Source organism: Heterodontus francisci, chromosome 14 (genome assembly GCF_036365525.1).
Source record: "Heterodontus francisci isolate sHetFra1 chromosome 14, sHetFra1.hap1, whole genome shotgun sequence".
NCBI classification, from domain to species: Eukaryota; Metazoa; Chordata; class Chondrichthyes; order Heterodontiformes; family Heterodontidae; genus Heterodontus; species Heterodontus francisci.
The window spans coordinates 23689447-23703075 of NC_090384.1; the positions used below are offsets into that span (position 1 = coordinate 23689447).

General features: G+C 44.5%; 1 protein-coding gene across 1 annotated transcript in view; it reads right to left on the reverse strand.

Moving 5' to 3' along the window:
- Positions 1 to 5913: 5913 nt before the first annotated feature.
- The window catches only part of LOC137376892 (low choriolytic enzyme-like), a 62726-nt gene continuing 55010 nt past the window's right edge, over positions 5914 to 13629 (reverse strand). The window contains exons 4-6 of the mRNA XM_068045850.1: positions 12611 to 12692; positions 6719 to 6843; positions 5914 to 6011 (exon numbers count right to left, since the gene is read on the reverse strand). Of these exons, the coding sequence (XP_067901951.1) occupies positions 5914 to 6011; positions 6719 to 6843; positions 12611 to 12692 (305 nt within the window). The remainder of the gene's footprint in view (positions 6012 to 6718; positions 6844 to 12610; positions 12693 to 13629) is intronic.

Here is a 13629-nt window from a genome sequence, read left to right on the forward strand (position 1 = left end):
AGCACTTGGCCCATAGCCTTGTATGTTATGGCATTTCAAGTGCTCATCTAAATACTTCTTAAATGTTGTGAGGGTTCCTCCCTCTACCACCTCTTCAGGCAGTGTATACCAGATTCCAACTACCCTCTGGGTGAAATTTTTTCCCTCAAATCCCCTCTAAAGCTCCTGCCCCTTACCTTAAATCTATGCCCCCTGGTTATTGACCCCTCCGCTAAGCAAAACAGTCTTCTTCCTATCAATGCCCCTCATAATTTTGTATACCTCAATCATGTCCCCCCTCATCCTTCTCTGTTCGAAGGAAAACAACCCTAGCCTATCCAGTCTCTCTTCATATCTGAAATGCTCCAGCCCAGGCAACATCCTGGTGAATCTCCTCTCCAGTGCAATCACATCCTATAGTGTGGTGCCCTGAACTGTACACAGAAATCCAGCTGTGGCCTAACTAGCTTTTTATGCAGCTCCATCATATCATCCCTGCTCTTATATTCTATATCTCGGCTAATAAAGGCAATATCCCAAATGCCTTCCTAACCATCTTATCTACCTGTGCCGCTGCCTTCAGTGATCTATGGACAAGTACACCAATGTCCCTCTGACCCTTTGCACTTCCTAGGGTCCTACCATCCATTGTATATTCCCTTACCTTGTTAGTCCTCCCAAAATGCATCACCTCACACTTCTCAGGATTAAATTACATTTGCCACAGCTCTGCCCATCTTACCAGCCCATCTATATCATCCTCTAGTCTAAGGCTTTCCTCCTCACTATTTACGGCACCACCAATTTTTGTGTCATCTGCGAACTTACTTATCATCCCTTCTATATTCACGTCTAAATCATTAATGTACACTTCAAACAGTATAGGTCCCATCACCAATCCCTGTGGTACACCGCTGGTCACAGGCTTCCAATCGCAAAAACAACCCTTGAGCATCACCCCTTGTTTCCTGCCTGTAAGCCAATTTTGGATCCAATTTGCCAAATTGCCCTTGAAGCCATGGACTCTTACCTTCTTAACCAATCTCCCATGTGGGACCTTATCAAAAGCCTAACTGAAGTCCATGTAGACTACATCAACTGCTTTACCCTCATCTACACATCTAGTCACCACCTTGAAAAATTCAATCACGTTTGTTAGACATGATCTCCCCCTGACAAAGCCATGCTGACTATCCCTGATTATTCCCTGCCTCTCCAAGTGGAGATTAATCCTGTCCCTCAGAATTTTTTCCAATAGTTTCCCAACCACTGGTGTTAGACTCACCGGCCTGTAATTACCTGGTTTATCCCTGCTACCCATCTTGAATAATGGCACCATATTTGCTCTCCCATGGCCAGAGAGAATCTGAAAATTTGTGTTAGAGCCCCTGCTATGACCTCCCTTGCCGCACATAACAGCCTGGGATACATCTCATCTGTGCCTGGGGATTTATCCGCTTTTAAGCTCGCTAAAACATCTAATACTTGCTCCTTTTCAATGTGAATATGTTCAAGTATATCACAATCCCCCTCCCTGATCTCTACACCTACATCGTCATTCTCCACAGTGATAACAGATGAAAAGTGATCATTTAAAACCTCACCTATGTCGTCCGGCTCCACACACATTGCCACTTTGGTCCCTAATGGGCCCTAGTCTTACCCTGGTTATCCTCTTGCCCTTAATATACTTATAAAACGCCTTAGGATTTTCGTTTATCTTGCCTGCCAATGTATTTTTATGTCCCCTCTTCGCTGTCCTAATTACTATTTTAAGTACCCTCCTACGCTTTCTATACTCCTCTAATGCCTCCACTGTTTTCAGCACTCTGAATCTGCCACAAGCCTTCTTTTTTTTCCTGATACAATCCTCTATATCCCTTGACATCCAGGGTTCCCTCGGCTTGATGGTCCTACCCTTCACCTTAACGGGTACATGTTGGCTCTGAACCCTCACTATTACATCTTTGAATGGCTCCCACTGGCCTGATGTAGACTTTCCTACAAGTAGCTGCTCCCAGTCCACTTTGGCCAGATCTTGTTTTATCAATTTGAAATCGGCCTTTCCCCAATTCAGTACCTTTATTTCTGGCCTGTCTTCGTCCTTTTCCATAACTACCTTAAATCTTACAGAGTTATGGTCACTACCCCCAAAATGCTCCCCCACTGATACTTCTACCACTTGTCAAAGAACAAAGAACAAAGAATAGTACAGCACAGGAACAGGCCATTCGGCCCTCCAAGCCTGCGCCGATCTTGATGCCTGCATAAACTAAAACCTTCTGCACTTCCGGGGACCGTATCCCTCTACTCCCATCCTATTCATGTATTTGTCGAGATGCCTCTTAAATGTCGCTATCGTACCTGCTTCCACCATCGCCCCTGGCAGCAAGTTCCAGGCACTCACCACCCTCTGTGTAAAGAACTTGCCTCGTACATCCCCTCGAAACTTTGTCCCTCGCACCTTAAACCTATGTCCCCTAGCAACTAACTCTTCCACCCTGGGAAAAAGCTTCTGAGTATGCAGTCTGTCCATGCCACTCATAACTTTGTAAACCTCTATCATGTCGCCCCTCCACCTCTGTCGTTCCAGTGAAAACAATCCGAGTTTATCCAACCTCTCCTCATAGCTAATGCCTTCCAGACCAGGCAACATCCTGGTAAACCTCTTCTGTACCCTCTCCAAAGCCTCCACATCCTTCTGGTAGTGTGGCGACCAGAATTGCACGCAATATTCTAAGTGTGGCCGAACGAAAGTTCTGTACAGCTGCAGCATGACTTGCCAATTTTTATACTCTATGCCCTGACTGATGAAGGGAAGCATGCCGTATGCCTTCTTGACTACCTTATCCACCTGCGTTGCCACTTTCAGTGACCTGTGGACCTGTACGCCCAGATCTCTCTGCCTGTCAATACTCCTAAGGGTTCTGCCATTTACTGTATACTTCCCACCAATATTAGATCTTCCAAAATGCATTCCCTCACATTTGTCCGGATTAAACTCCATCTGCCATTTCTCCGCCCAAGTCTCCAACCGTTCTATATCCTGCTGTATCGTCTGACAATCCTTATCACTATCTGCAACTCCACCAACCTTTGTGTCGTCTGCAAACTTACTAATCAAACCAGCTACATTTTCCTCCAAATCATTTATATATACTACAAACAGCAAAGGTCCCAGCACTGATCCCTGCGGAACAGTACTAGTCAGAAAAGCACCTTTCCACTGCTATCCTCTGTCTTCTATGAGCAAGCCAGTTCTGTATCCATTTTGCTAGCTCACCTCTGATCCCGTGTGACTTCATCTTTTGTACCAGTCTGCCATGAGGGACCTTGTCAAAGGCTTTACTGAAGTCCATATGGCTTCATTCCCTAGGATTAGGTGCAGTACTGCCCCTTCTCTTGTAGGACTTTCTATGCACTGGCTCAAAAAGCTCTCCTGAATGCATTTTAAGAATTCCTCCCCCTTTAAGCCTTTTGCACTAAGACTATCCCAGTTGATATTCGGTAAATTGAAGTCCCCGACTATTATTACCCTGTTAATTTTAAGCCTCTCTGAGATTTGCCTCCATATCGTTTCCTCTATCTCTCCCTGACTGTTTGGAGGCCTGTAGTACATGCCCAGCCAAGTGATTGCCCCCATTTTGTTCTTAATTTCTACCCATATGGCCTAATTTGGGGAACCTTCTAAGATATCATCCCTCCTTGGGATTACAATCCAGTAATTGATTCCTTGACCAACAATGCAATAGCAACTCCTCTATTATCCCCTCCCCTATCATGCCTGAAGAATCTATACCCTGGAATATTGAGTTGCCAGTCCTGCCCTCCCCTCAGCCATGTCTCTGTGATAGCAGTAATATCATAATCCCATGTGCTAATCAATGCCCTCAATTCATCTACCATATTAGTAAGACTCCTTACGTTAAAGTAAATGCAATCCAGCCTTGCATTTTTCACTTGTGCCTTAATAGGCCTATATTTGCTCTGCCTTCCAGACTGACTCAGTTTCTCTTCTATCTTTGGCTGCGCATCACCCCCTACTGTACCTCCACTCTGTATCCCATCACCCCACCAAATTAGTTTAAAGCCCCCCAAACAGCACTAGCAAACCTCCCAGCAAGGGAGTTGGTCCTGTTCTGGTTCAGGTGCAAACAGTCCAACCTTTACAGGTGCCAGCTTTGTTAGAAACAGATGGTGATCCAAGAACTTAAAGCCCTCCCTCTTGCACCATCTCCTCAGCCACCCATTCATCTGCTCTATCCTCCTATTCCTATACTCACTAGCATGTGGCAGAGGGAGTAATCCAGAGATTACAACCTTTGAGGTCCTGCCTTTTAATCTGCTACCTTGCTCCCTAAGTTGTTGTTGCAGGACATCATCCCTCTTTCTACCTATGTCGTTGGTACCAATGTGTACCATGACCTCTGACTGTTCACCCTCCCCCTTCAAAATGTCCTGCTGCTGCTCAGTGACATCCTTGACCCTAGCACCAGGGAGGCAACATACAATCCTGGAGTCTCGTTTGCGGCCACAGAAATGCCTATCTGCACCCCTTACGATAGAATCCCCTATCACTATCGCTCTTCCACCCCTTTTCCTCCCCTGATCTTCAGCAGAGCCCTCTGTGGTGCCACAACTTGGCTGTTGCTGCTTTCCCCTGGGAGCTCATCCCCCCCACAACAGTATCCAAAGCGGTATGTCTGTTTGAGAGGGGGATGGCCACAGGGGACTCCTGCACTACCTGCCTGCGCCTACTACTCTGCCTGGCGGTCACCCATCCCTTTTCTGCCTGTGCAGCCATTACCTGCGGTGTGACCACCTTGCTAAACATGCTATCCACGATGTTCTCAGCATCGCGGATGCTCCACAGTGAATCCACCCGCAACTCCAGCTCCATAATACAGGTAGCCAGTAGCTGCAGATGAATACACTTACTGTACACATGGTCGCCAGGGACACTGGAAGCGTCCCTGATTTCCCACATAGCGCAGGAGGAGCATATCACGGGGTTGAGCTCTCCTGCCATGACTTACCCTTAGATTAATTAGTTACTCCCTTAATTAAAAAATACTAATTATACTAGGGGCCTTGTTCTACCCACTACAATCTAAAGTCCTTAATAAGTTACACTGAATTAAAAAAAACACTTTAGTAGTACTCACCTTATCACCAGAGGTTCTTTTTCAGCAAAAAAAATTTTCCCTTTTTTTAAGCTATTGAAATGCACTAACAGCTGCTACTCACCCAATCAATCACTGTGCAGATTTCCCGTGATGTCACTGTTAGTTTATTTTTTCGAGTCTCAGCGTGCGCGAGAGAGAGAGAGCAGGTCCGCCAGCTGCCGCCACTCCAGTCTTCAAGTAAGTGAGGGCCTCGAGCCCCACGCTCTCTTTTACAGCTCCCGCTCCAGATCAGCTTCCGCCCAGGTCTGCCAGCCGCCGCCGCTCCTGTCTTCAAGTAAGTGAGGGCCTCGAGCCCCATGCTCTCTTTTACAGCTCCCGCTCCGGATCAGTTTCCGCCCAGGTCCGCCAGCCGCCGCTGCTCCTGTCTTCAGGTAAGATATTGATTGACCCCCCTCAATTGCCACTGTGTTCTCCTTTTCCTTTCATTGGTAAGTTTCAGGCAGCGAGGGAAAACCATGGATTCAATGTTAAACTTAAAAGTGTGTGTAAATATTGCTGTAATTGAATGATTAACCAATGTTAATTGGCAACACATGTTTCCCGGTGAGGTTGTGTGCTCACAGCCTAATGCACTCCAGTAAAATGCAGAAGTCAGCGGGTTGGAGCCAACCCCCCAACACACTGTCACTTTCCCCGATTTTAACCCCCCCAACCCACACCCAAACCAATGCACTACGCCATGTTAAAATTCCCCTCATTGTGACAGACATATGCCATGCTGCAGACTGTCCGAAGTATCAGTAAGTGACTATGCATTAAGCAGGTAAGTTATGGTACAATAATTCAATGATTTGACATTTGAAGCTCTTGGAACATGTATGGCGTTGCTTTCAATTTTTTGCTTATCTGTAATGAAGAGTTATATCAGATTTGAACAAACAGTAAATATAGAACAGGCTGATAGGCAACACTTTTAAGCATATGGTCTTGGACCACATAACAGATATATGGTATTTTTAAATCATCTACTTTGCCAGATTCCTTTATGTGCTGTTTTCTCCCATATCCGTTATTAGATCCTGCAGATAGTGTACACAATGTAGAGGTATAATGCATAGTTACCCTCTGAAGAGGATATTCTTAAGTGCCAAACAAGTGAACCCTCTTCACACCTACTTCATGCAATGGAACATGCACTTTACCAGTCATCAAACTGTTGTACCTTTCCATCATTTACCAACAGACTCTTTTGTTTCTTTCCTCCACATTGTATTTGCTTCCACTGTTTTTGCTAGACAATTCTTGCCTACATTCTTCCCATACAGCCTTCATACAGGATGCTAACTTTTGAATTTGGTATTAGCTCTTATAAAAGCTCACAAAATTTATGTCTTCACATCTGCCCACTATAAATCTTAAGGTGTGCTCCTTGCATAAAGATGGATCCGTTCATGGAGCTCTGAATATTTATTCAAGTAAACTAAATTTGTAAAATGGTGCATGGTCAGCTCTGCTTGACTTCAGAAAGCATTATAATTGGTTATATGGAAATTTCACCAGTTATGGAGAACTCACAGAAAATCTACTCAAATGAGTGTATATTTTACACATACCACAGTTATACAACCTGTTAACCTTTATAACATCTTTTGTGGAAAGCCCGTGATATTGTCCAATTTGAACATGTGGATCTGGTATTGGTATCAGAACATCCTTACCATTCTTGCTAAAAGAACCTCTGCAATAAAGAATAACAAAGTCAGTGACATATCATTGTTATTGTTTTTAATTTGATCTTCAATGAATAGATGAAATTCAAAATGGGCAAGAATGAAACATTCACTGTGGACCCAAGAAAGATAAATCAATGCATTTTCTTAATGGTAAGAAACTAGGAACTTTAGTGCAGCAAAGATATTGGCAAGTCTAAGTAAACACATCATTAAAAGCCAATAGACAGGTACAAAAAGGCAATCATAATGGGGGTACCTTTGGACATTCCACTATCTCATGCGGAGGACATTGTACAGCAGAGGGATATATCCCATGATAAATTAAATAAATTAAGCATTGAAGAATTAAAAACCCCAGCTACCGAGGTGGGAGTCATTTTTAAATAAAAAAACAAAGAAACTGAAATAGTGAAAAGTCTAGCTAACCATTTTAAATTTACCCTCAAACCAGAAGAAAGCCTGGAATCTGAGTCTGAAAAGGTAGCTCTAGCTAGAATTCAGTTGCAGTTGAAAAGGGAAGAAATACAGTTGCAATTGAAAAGAGAGGCAATGCAGTTTCAGAAGGAAAAAGAGGAAAGAGAATTTCAGTTGAAAATGGAGGAAATACAATTGCAGAGGAAAAGCAGCAAGAAAAGTGATAGAGATGCCACCCAAAAGCAGAACAAATACCATAAGATTGTTAACAGGGCTTACTGGCAAATGCTTGAAGGTTGTCTGTTGTTATGAAGGTGCTTCCATTTTTTAAAAAAGTATTTTGAGGACTCATGTGTAAACGCCTGCGGAAATACCTGAGGAAATGCTGGACTTTTTTTAAAAAAGGGTCACTGGAAGGACACTTGGGGCTGTGTTTAAAAACAAACACTTACTGGAAGTCGCATGTCTTAACCTAAGCAAACAGCAGGAACTTTGCTGACAATGGGAGCTGTTTCCAGAGAAGTGACATGTCAAGATTTATGGTGGTCAAGAGTTGGTTTTGTTTTTGGATATTGTTTTGGTTCAGTTGGGGTGCGGACTGTTTTGAATGTTAGTTGAGAATGTAGCCTGCTGAGAGAAGCACCCAGCTCATCTTGTGCCACCTCTTTGAGAAACCCTGAGAATCCAGTGTAAGAAATAGAGAAACTGATGCCATATTTCTCCTGAAAAGCCTGCCAGACTAATCCTCAACGTTGCCTCACAAGAACTGCCCCAGAAAGATCCCAGTGACAGCCATCTCCGTGTACCTGGATACCAGACCAAATGACCATTTGGGAACATTCTGTATGTTATCCTTTTTCTTCAAGAATTAACAAGTATTTGGCCAACGTTTTTCTTTGTTAATAATTTTGTTGTTTATTAAAGAAACCCGGTTGGTGGATTTTTATTATGAAACCAGAATAGATAAAATATAATTGACCATATCGGTAACTGGGTAAAACATTTAAATATATGTTGCGACCCATGGAAAAGTGAAACTAGAGAAAGACAGTGCACGCCTCCATCCTCGGTCACTCTCATCCTAGACATAGGAATTGTCAATGTGCCAGAACGTGAACTGCTGAAGTCATGTGTTGTGGAAGAAGTAGTAAAGGGTTACAGGCAGTGCAATTTATAAATAGCCAGGAACAATGTAGGGGAAGCGGTGGCATAGTGGTATTGTCACTGGACTAGTAACCCAGAGAACCAGGGTATTGCTCTGGGGACATGGGTTCAAATCCCACCACAGCAGAAGGTGAAAATTGAATTTAATTAATAAATATGGAATTAAAAAGCAAGTCTAATGATGGCCATGAAACCATTGTCGATTGTTATCAAAACCCATCTGGTTCACTAATGTCCTTCAGGGAAGAAAATCTGCTGTCCTTTCCTGGTCTGGCCAACATGTGACACCAGACCCACAGCAATGTGGTTAACTCTTACATGCCCTCTGAAATGGCCTAGCAAGCCACTCAGTTGTATCTAACCGCTACGAAGTCAATAAAAGGGAATGAAACCAGATGGACCACCCAGGCACCGGAAACGACAACGGCAAACCCAGCCCTGTTGACCCGACAACATCCTCCTTACTAACATCGGGGGCTTGTGCCAAAGTTGGGACAGCTGTCCCACAGACTAGTCAAGCAACAGCCTGACATAGTCATACTCATGGAATCATACCTGACAGACAATTTCCCAGAGGCTGCCATCACCATCCCCAGGTATGTCCTGTCCCACAGGCAGGACAGATCCAACAGAGGTGGTGGCACAGTGGTATACAGTAGGAAGGGAGCTGCCCTGGGAGTCCTCAACATCATCTCTGGATCCCATGAAGTCTCAAGGCATCAGATCAAACAGGGACAAGGAAACCTCCTGCTGATTACCACCTACCGCCCTCCCTCAGCTGATGAGTCAGTACTCCATATTGAACAGCACTTGAATGAAGCACTGAGGATGGTGAGGGCACAGAATATACTCTGGGTGGAGGACTTCAATGTCCATCACCAAGAGTGTCTCGGTAGCACCACTACTGACCGAGCTGGCCGAGTCCTAAAGGACATATCTGCTAGACTGGGTATGAGGCAGGTGGTGAGGGAACCAACAAGAGGGGAAAACATACTTGACCTCATCCTCACCAATCTGCCTGCCACAGATGCATCTGTCCATGACAGTATTGGTAGGAGTGACCACTGCACAGTCATCATGGAGACGAAGTCCCGCCTTCACATTGAGGATACCCTCCATCGTGTTGTGTGGCACTACCACCATGCTAAGTGGGAAAGATTTCGAACAGATCTATCAATGCAAAACTGGGCATCCATGAGGTGCTGTGGGCCATCAGCAGCTGCAGAATTGTACTCAACCACAATCTGTAACCTCATGGCCTGGCGTATCCCCCACTCTACCGTTACCATCAAGCCAGGATACCAACCCTGGTTCAATGAAGAGTGCAGTCATACCTCAAAATGAGGTGTCAATCTGGTGAAACTACAACACAGGACTATCTGCGTGCCAAACTGCGTAAGCAGCATGCGATAGACAGAGCTAAGCGATCCCATAACCAACAGATCAAATCTAAGCTCTGCAGTCCTGCCACATCCAGCCGTGAATGGTGGTGGACAATTAAACGACTAACTGGAGGAGGTGGCGCCACAAATATCCCTATCCTCAAAGATGGGGGTGCCCAGCACATCAGTGCGAAAGATAAGGCTGAAGAATTTGCAACAATCTTCAGCCAGAAGTGCCGAGTTGATGATCCATCTCGGCCTCCTCCTGAAGTACCCAGCGTCACAGATGCCAGACTTCAGCCAATTCGATTCAGTCCTCGTGATATCAAGAAATGACTGAAGGCACTGGATACTGCAAAGGCTATGGGCCCTGACAATATTCCAGCAATAGTACTGAAGACCTGTGCTCCAGAACTTGCCGCGCCCCTAGCCAAGCTGTTCCAGTACAGCTGCAGCACTGGCATCTAACCTGCAATGTGGAAAATTGTCCTGGTATGTCCTGTACACAAAAAGCAGGACAAATCCCACCCGGCCACTTACCACCCTATCAGCCTACTCTCAATCATCAGTAAAGTGATGGAAGGTGTCATCAACAGTGCCATCAAGTGACACTTGCTTAGCAATAACCTGCTCAGTGACGCTCAGTTTGGGTTCCGCCAGGGCCACTCAGCTCCTGACCTCATTACAGCCTTGGTTCAAACATGGACAAAAGAGCTGAACTCAAGAGGTGAGGTGAGAGTGACTGCCCTTGACATCAAGGCAGTATTTGACTGAGTATGGCATCAAGGAGCCCTAGCAAAATTAAGGTCAATGAGAATCAGGGGAAAACCCTCTGCAGGCTGAAGTCATACCTCGCGCAAAGGAAGATGGTTGTGGTTGTTAGAGGTCAGAAGTGGGGATGTTCTCTGATGATTGCACAAGGTTCAGCACCATTCATGACTCCTCAGATACTGAAACAGTCCGTGTAGAAATGCAGCTAGACCTGGACAATATCCAGGCTTGGGCTGATAAGTGGCAAGTAACATTCGTGCCACACAAGTGCCAGGCAATGACCATCTCCAACAAGAGAGAATCTAATCATCTCCCCTTGACATTCAATGGCATTATGATCACTGAATCCCCCACTATCAACATACTAGGGGTGACCATTGACCAGAAACTGAAATGGAGTAGCCATATAAATACCATGGCAACAAGAGCAGGTCAGAGGCTAGGAATCCTGAGGCGAGTAACTCACCTCCTGACTCCCCAAAGCCTGTCCACCATCTACAAGGCACAAGTCAGGAGTGTGATGGAATACTGTCCACTTGCCTTGATGGGTGCAGTTGCAGCAACACTCAAGATGCTCGACACCATCCAGGACAAAGCAGCCCGCTTGATTGGCACACCATCCACAAACATTCACTCCCTCCACCACCGACGCACAGTGGCAGACGTGTGTACCATCTACAAGATGCACTGCAGCAATGCACCAAGGCTCCTTAGACAGCACCTTCCAAACCCACGACCTATACCAACTAGAAGGACGAGGGCAGCAAATGCATGGGAACACCATCACCTGCAGGTTCCCTCCAAGTGACACACCATCCTGACTTGGAACTATATCGCTGTTCCTTCCTTGTCGCTGGGTCAAAATCCTGGAACTCCCTTCCTAACAGCACTGTGGGTGTACCTACCCCACATGGACTGCAGCGGTTCAAGAAGGCAGCCTACCACAACCTTCTCAAGGGCAATTAGGGATGGGCAATAAATACTGGCCTGGCCAGTGACGCCCACATCCCATGAATGAAGAAAAAAATGTAGTAATGGAAATTTGCATATTACAAGCCTTGGAAAGGTGCCTTTTCAGCTACCTGTAAAATTCGATCTCTGTGAGGACTCAGAAGACAAACTTAAGTTTCCACTGAGCCAAAAACTCAACAAAAGCTATGTTTATTGATATTCACAGCTGTTGATAGGAAATAGGAGCAGGAGTATGCCATTCGGCTCTTCGAGCCTGCACCGCCATTCAATACGATCATAGCTGATCGTCCAAACTCAGTAACCTGTTCCCGCTTTCTCCCCGTATCCCTTGATTTCTTTAGCTCTAAGAACTATAATCTAACTCTTTCTTGAATATATTTAATGATTTGGCCTCAACTGCTTTCTGTGGTAGAGAATTCCACAGGTTCACCTCTCCCTGGGTGAACAAATCTCTCCTCATCTCAGACCTAAATGGCTTACCCCTTATCCTTAGATTACGACCCCTGGTCCTGGACTCCCCGGCCATCGGGAACATCCTTCCTGCATCTAGTCTGTCCAGTCCTGTTAGAATTTTGTAGGCTTCTATGAGAACCCCTCTCACTCTTAGAAACTCTAGTGAATACCAGCCTAATCGACCCAATCCCTCTTCATACATCAGTCCTGCCATCCCAGGAATCAGTCTGGTGAACCTTCACTGCACTTCCTCCCTAGTAAGAACATCCTTCCTCAGATAAGGAGACCAAAACTGCACACAATACTCCAGATATGGTCTCACCAAGGCCTTGTATAATTGCAGCAAGACATCCTTGTTCCTGTACTCGAATCCTCTCGCTTTGAAGGCCAACATACCATTTGCCTTCTTAACTGCCTGCTGCACCTGCATGCTTACTTTTAGTGACTGGTGCACAAGGACACCCAAGTCTCACTGGACCTTACAAATAGCCATATGCCTAGCACATCGATCAATCCTATGTGAGACTTACCAGTTAAATGATTTTCATGCATCAAATGAGTGGACAGATGGATGGGTATGTTTTACATTGATGCAAACAACTGGTCTTAGACTCACCTGCCATAATGCATGATTGAGCCATAATCATATGTTACGCCCAGATTATTTGTGTCCAGGAGATTAAAATTATGTCTTTGATCTGTAAAGATAACACATCCAGAATTAATTCAAATAGAACTGTTTTGCATTGGTCAACCTAGAAAACTGACAGAAGCTGACTATCAAGCTTAAAAAATCTCCCACTGTCCTGAAAAAGCTGATACACTAAAAACAGCCCTAGCTATCGGCCTGACGACAGGTGAAGATAGGTACCAGGAATTTCCTTGGAGCTCCTCCCATTCCGCTGCCGTAACGTTGGTGGAGGTTTGGTGGAACCCCCAACTACATGTAAAAAGGAATACAGGAATGGAAGTTTTGTTCTCTTCCTGACTGTCTGGAAGTTGCAATCTATTGTATTCTTACTGATTATTAGTCTCACTCTTCCCATTGCCCCATGGATGAAAATGGATGATTATTGGAATTATTCCTTAACACACAGATTTACATATGAGAATACAGCAACACTCTGCAAATCTTCTGCATACAGTCAATTACAAGTGTATGCAGTTTTATGTATTAATAGTGCCAACAATTCATAACTGTATTCTTTCTCCAATTACCTAAAAAAAATAACAGAATTAAGCAAGAATTAATTATTTCTTTAATTAATGGTTCATCTGAACTCTGACATTTTTTTACTATGCAATAGCTTCATGGGATTGACAGAAAGAAACTGCAAAAACATGTTGTAACAATGACAAATTAGAGTAAGCAAATAAAAATAATTCAATAAGCAATAAAAAAGAATATATATTACTTTAAATACATAAATAGGTATGGCAGAGTGATATATGCAACATGCATATTGTGGACCTGCTTGGATTATACAAGGTTAATGCATAAAGATGAAGTGGGTAGTATTGTCCTCCTTGGACAGTAAGATGCACAGTCAATTGGGTACAATCCGCAACATTCTGAAAGAGAACGTTTTCTACAGTAGAAATTCCAGAAGTTTCTCTAGGCATTCCCAGGAATAG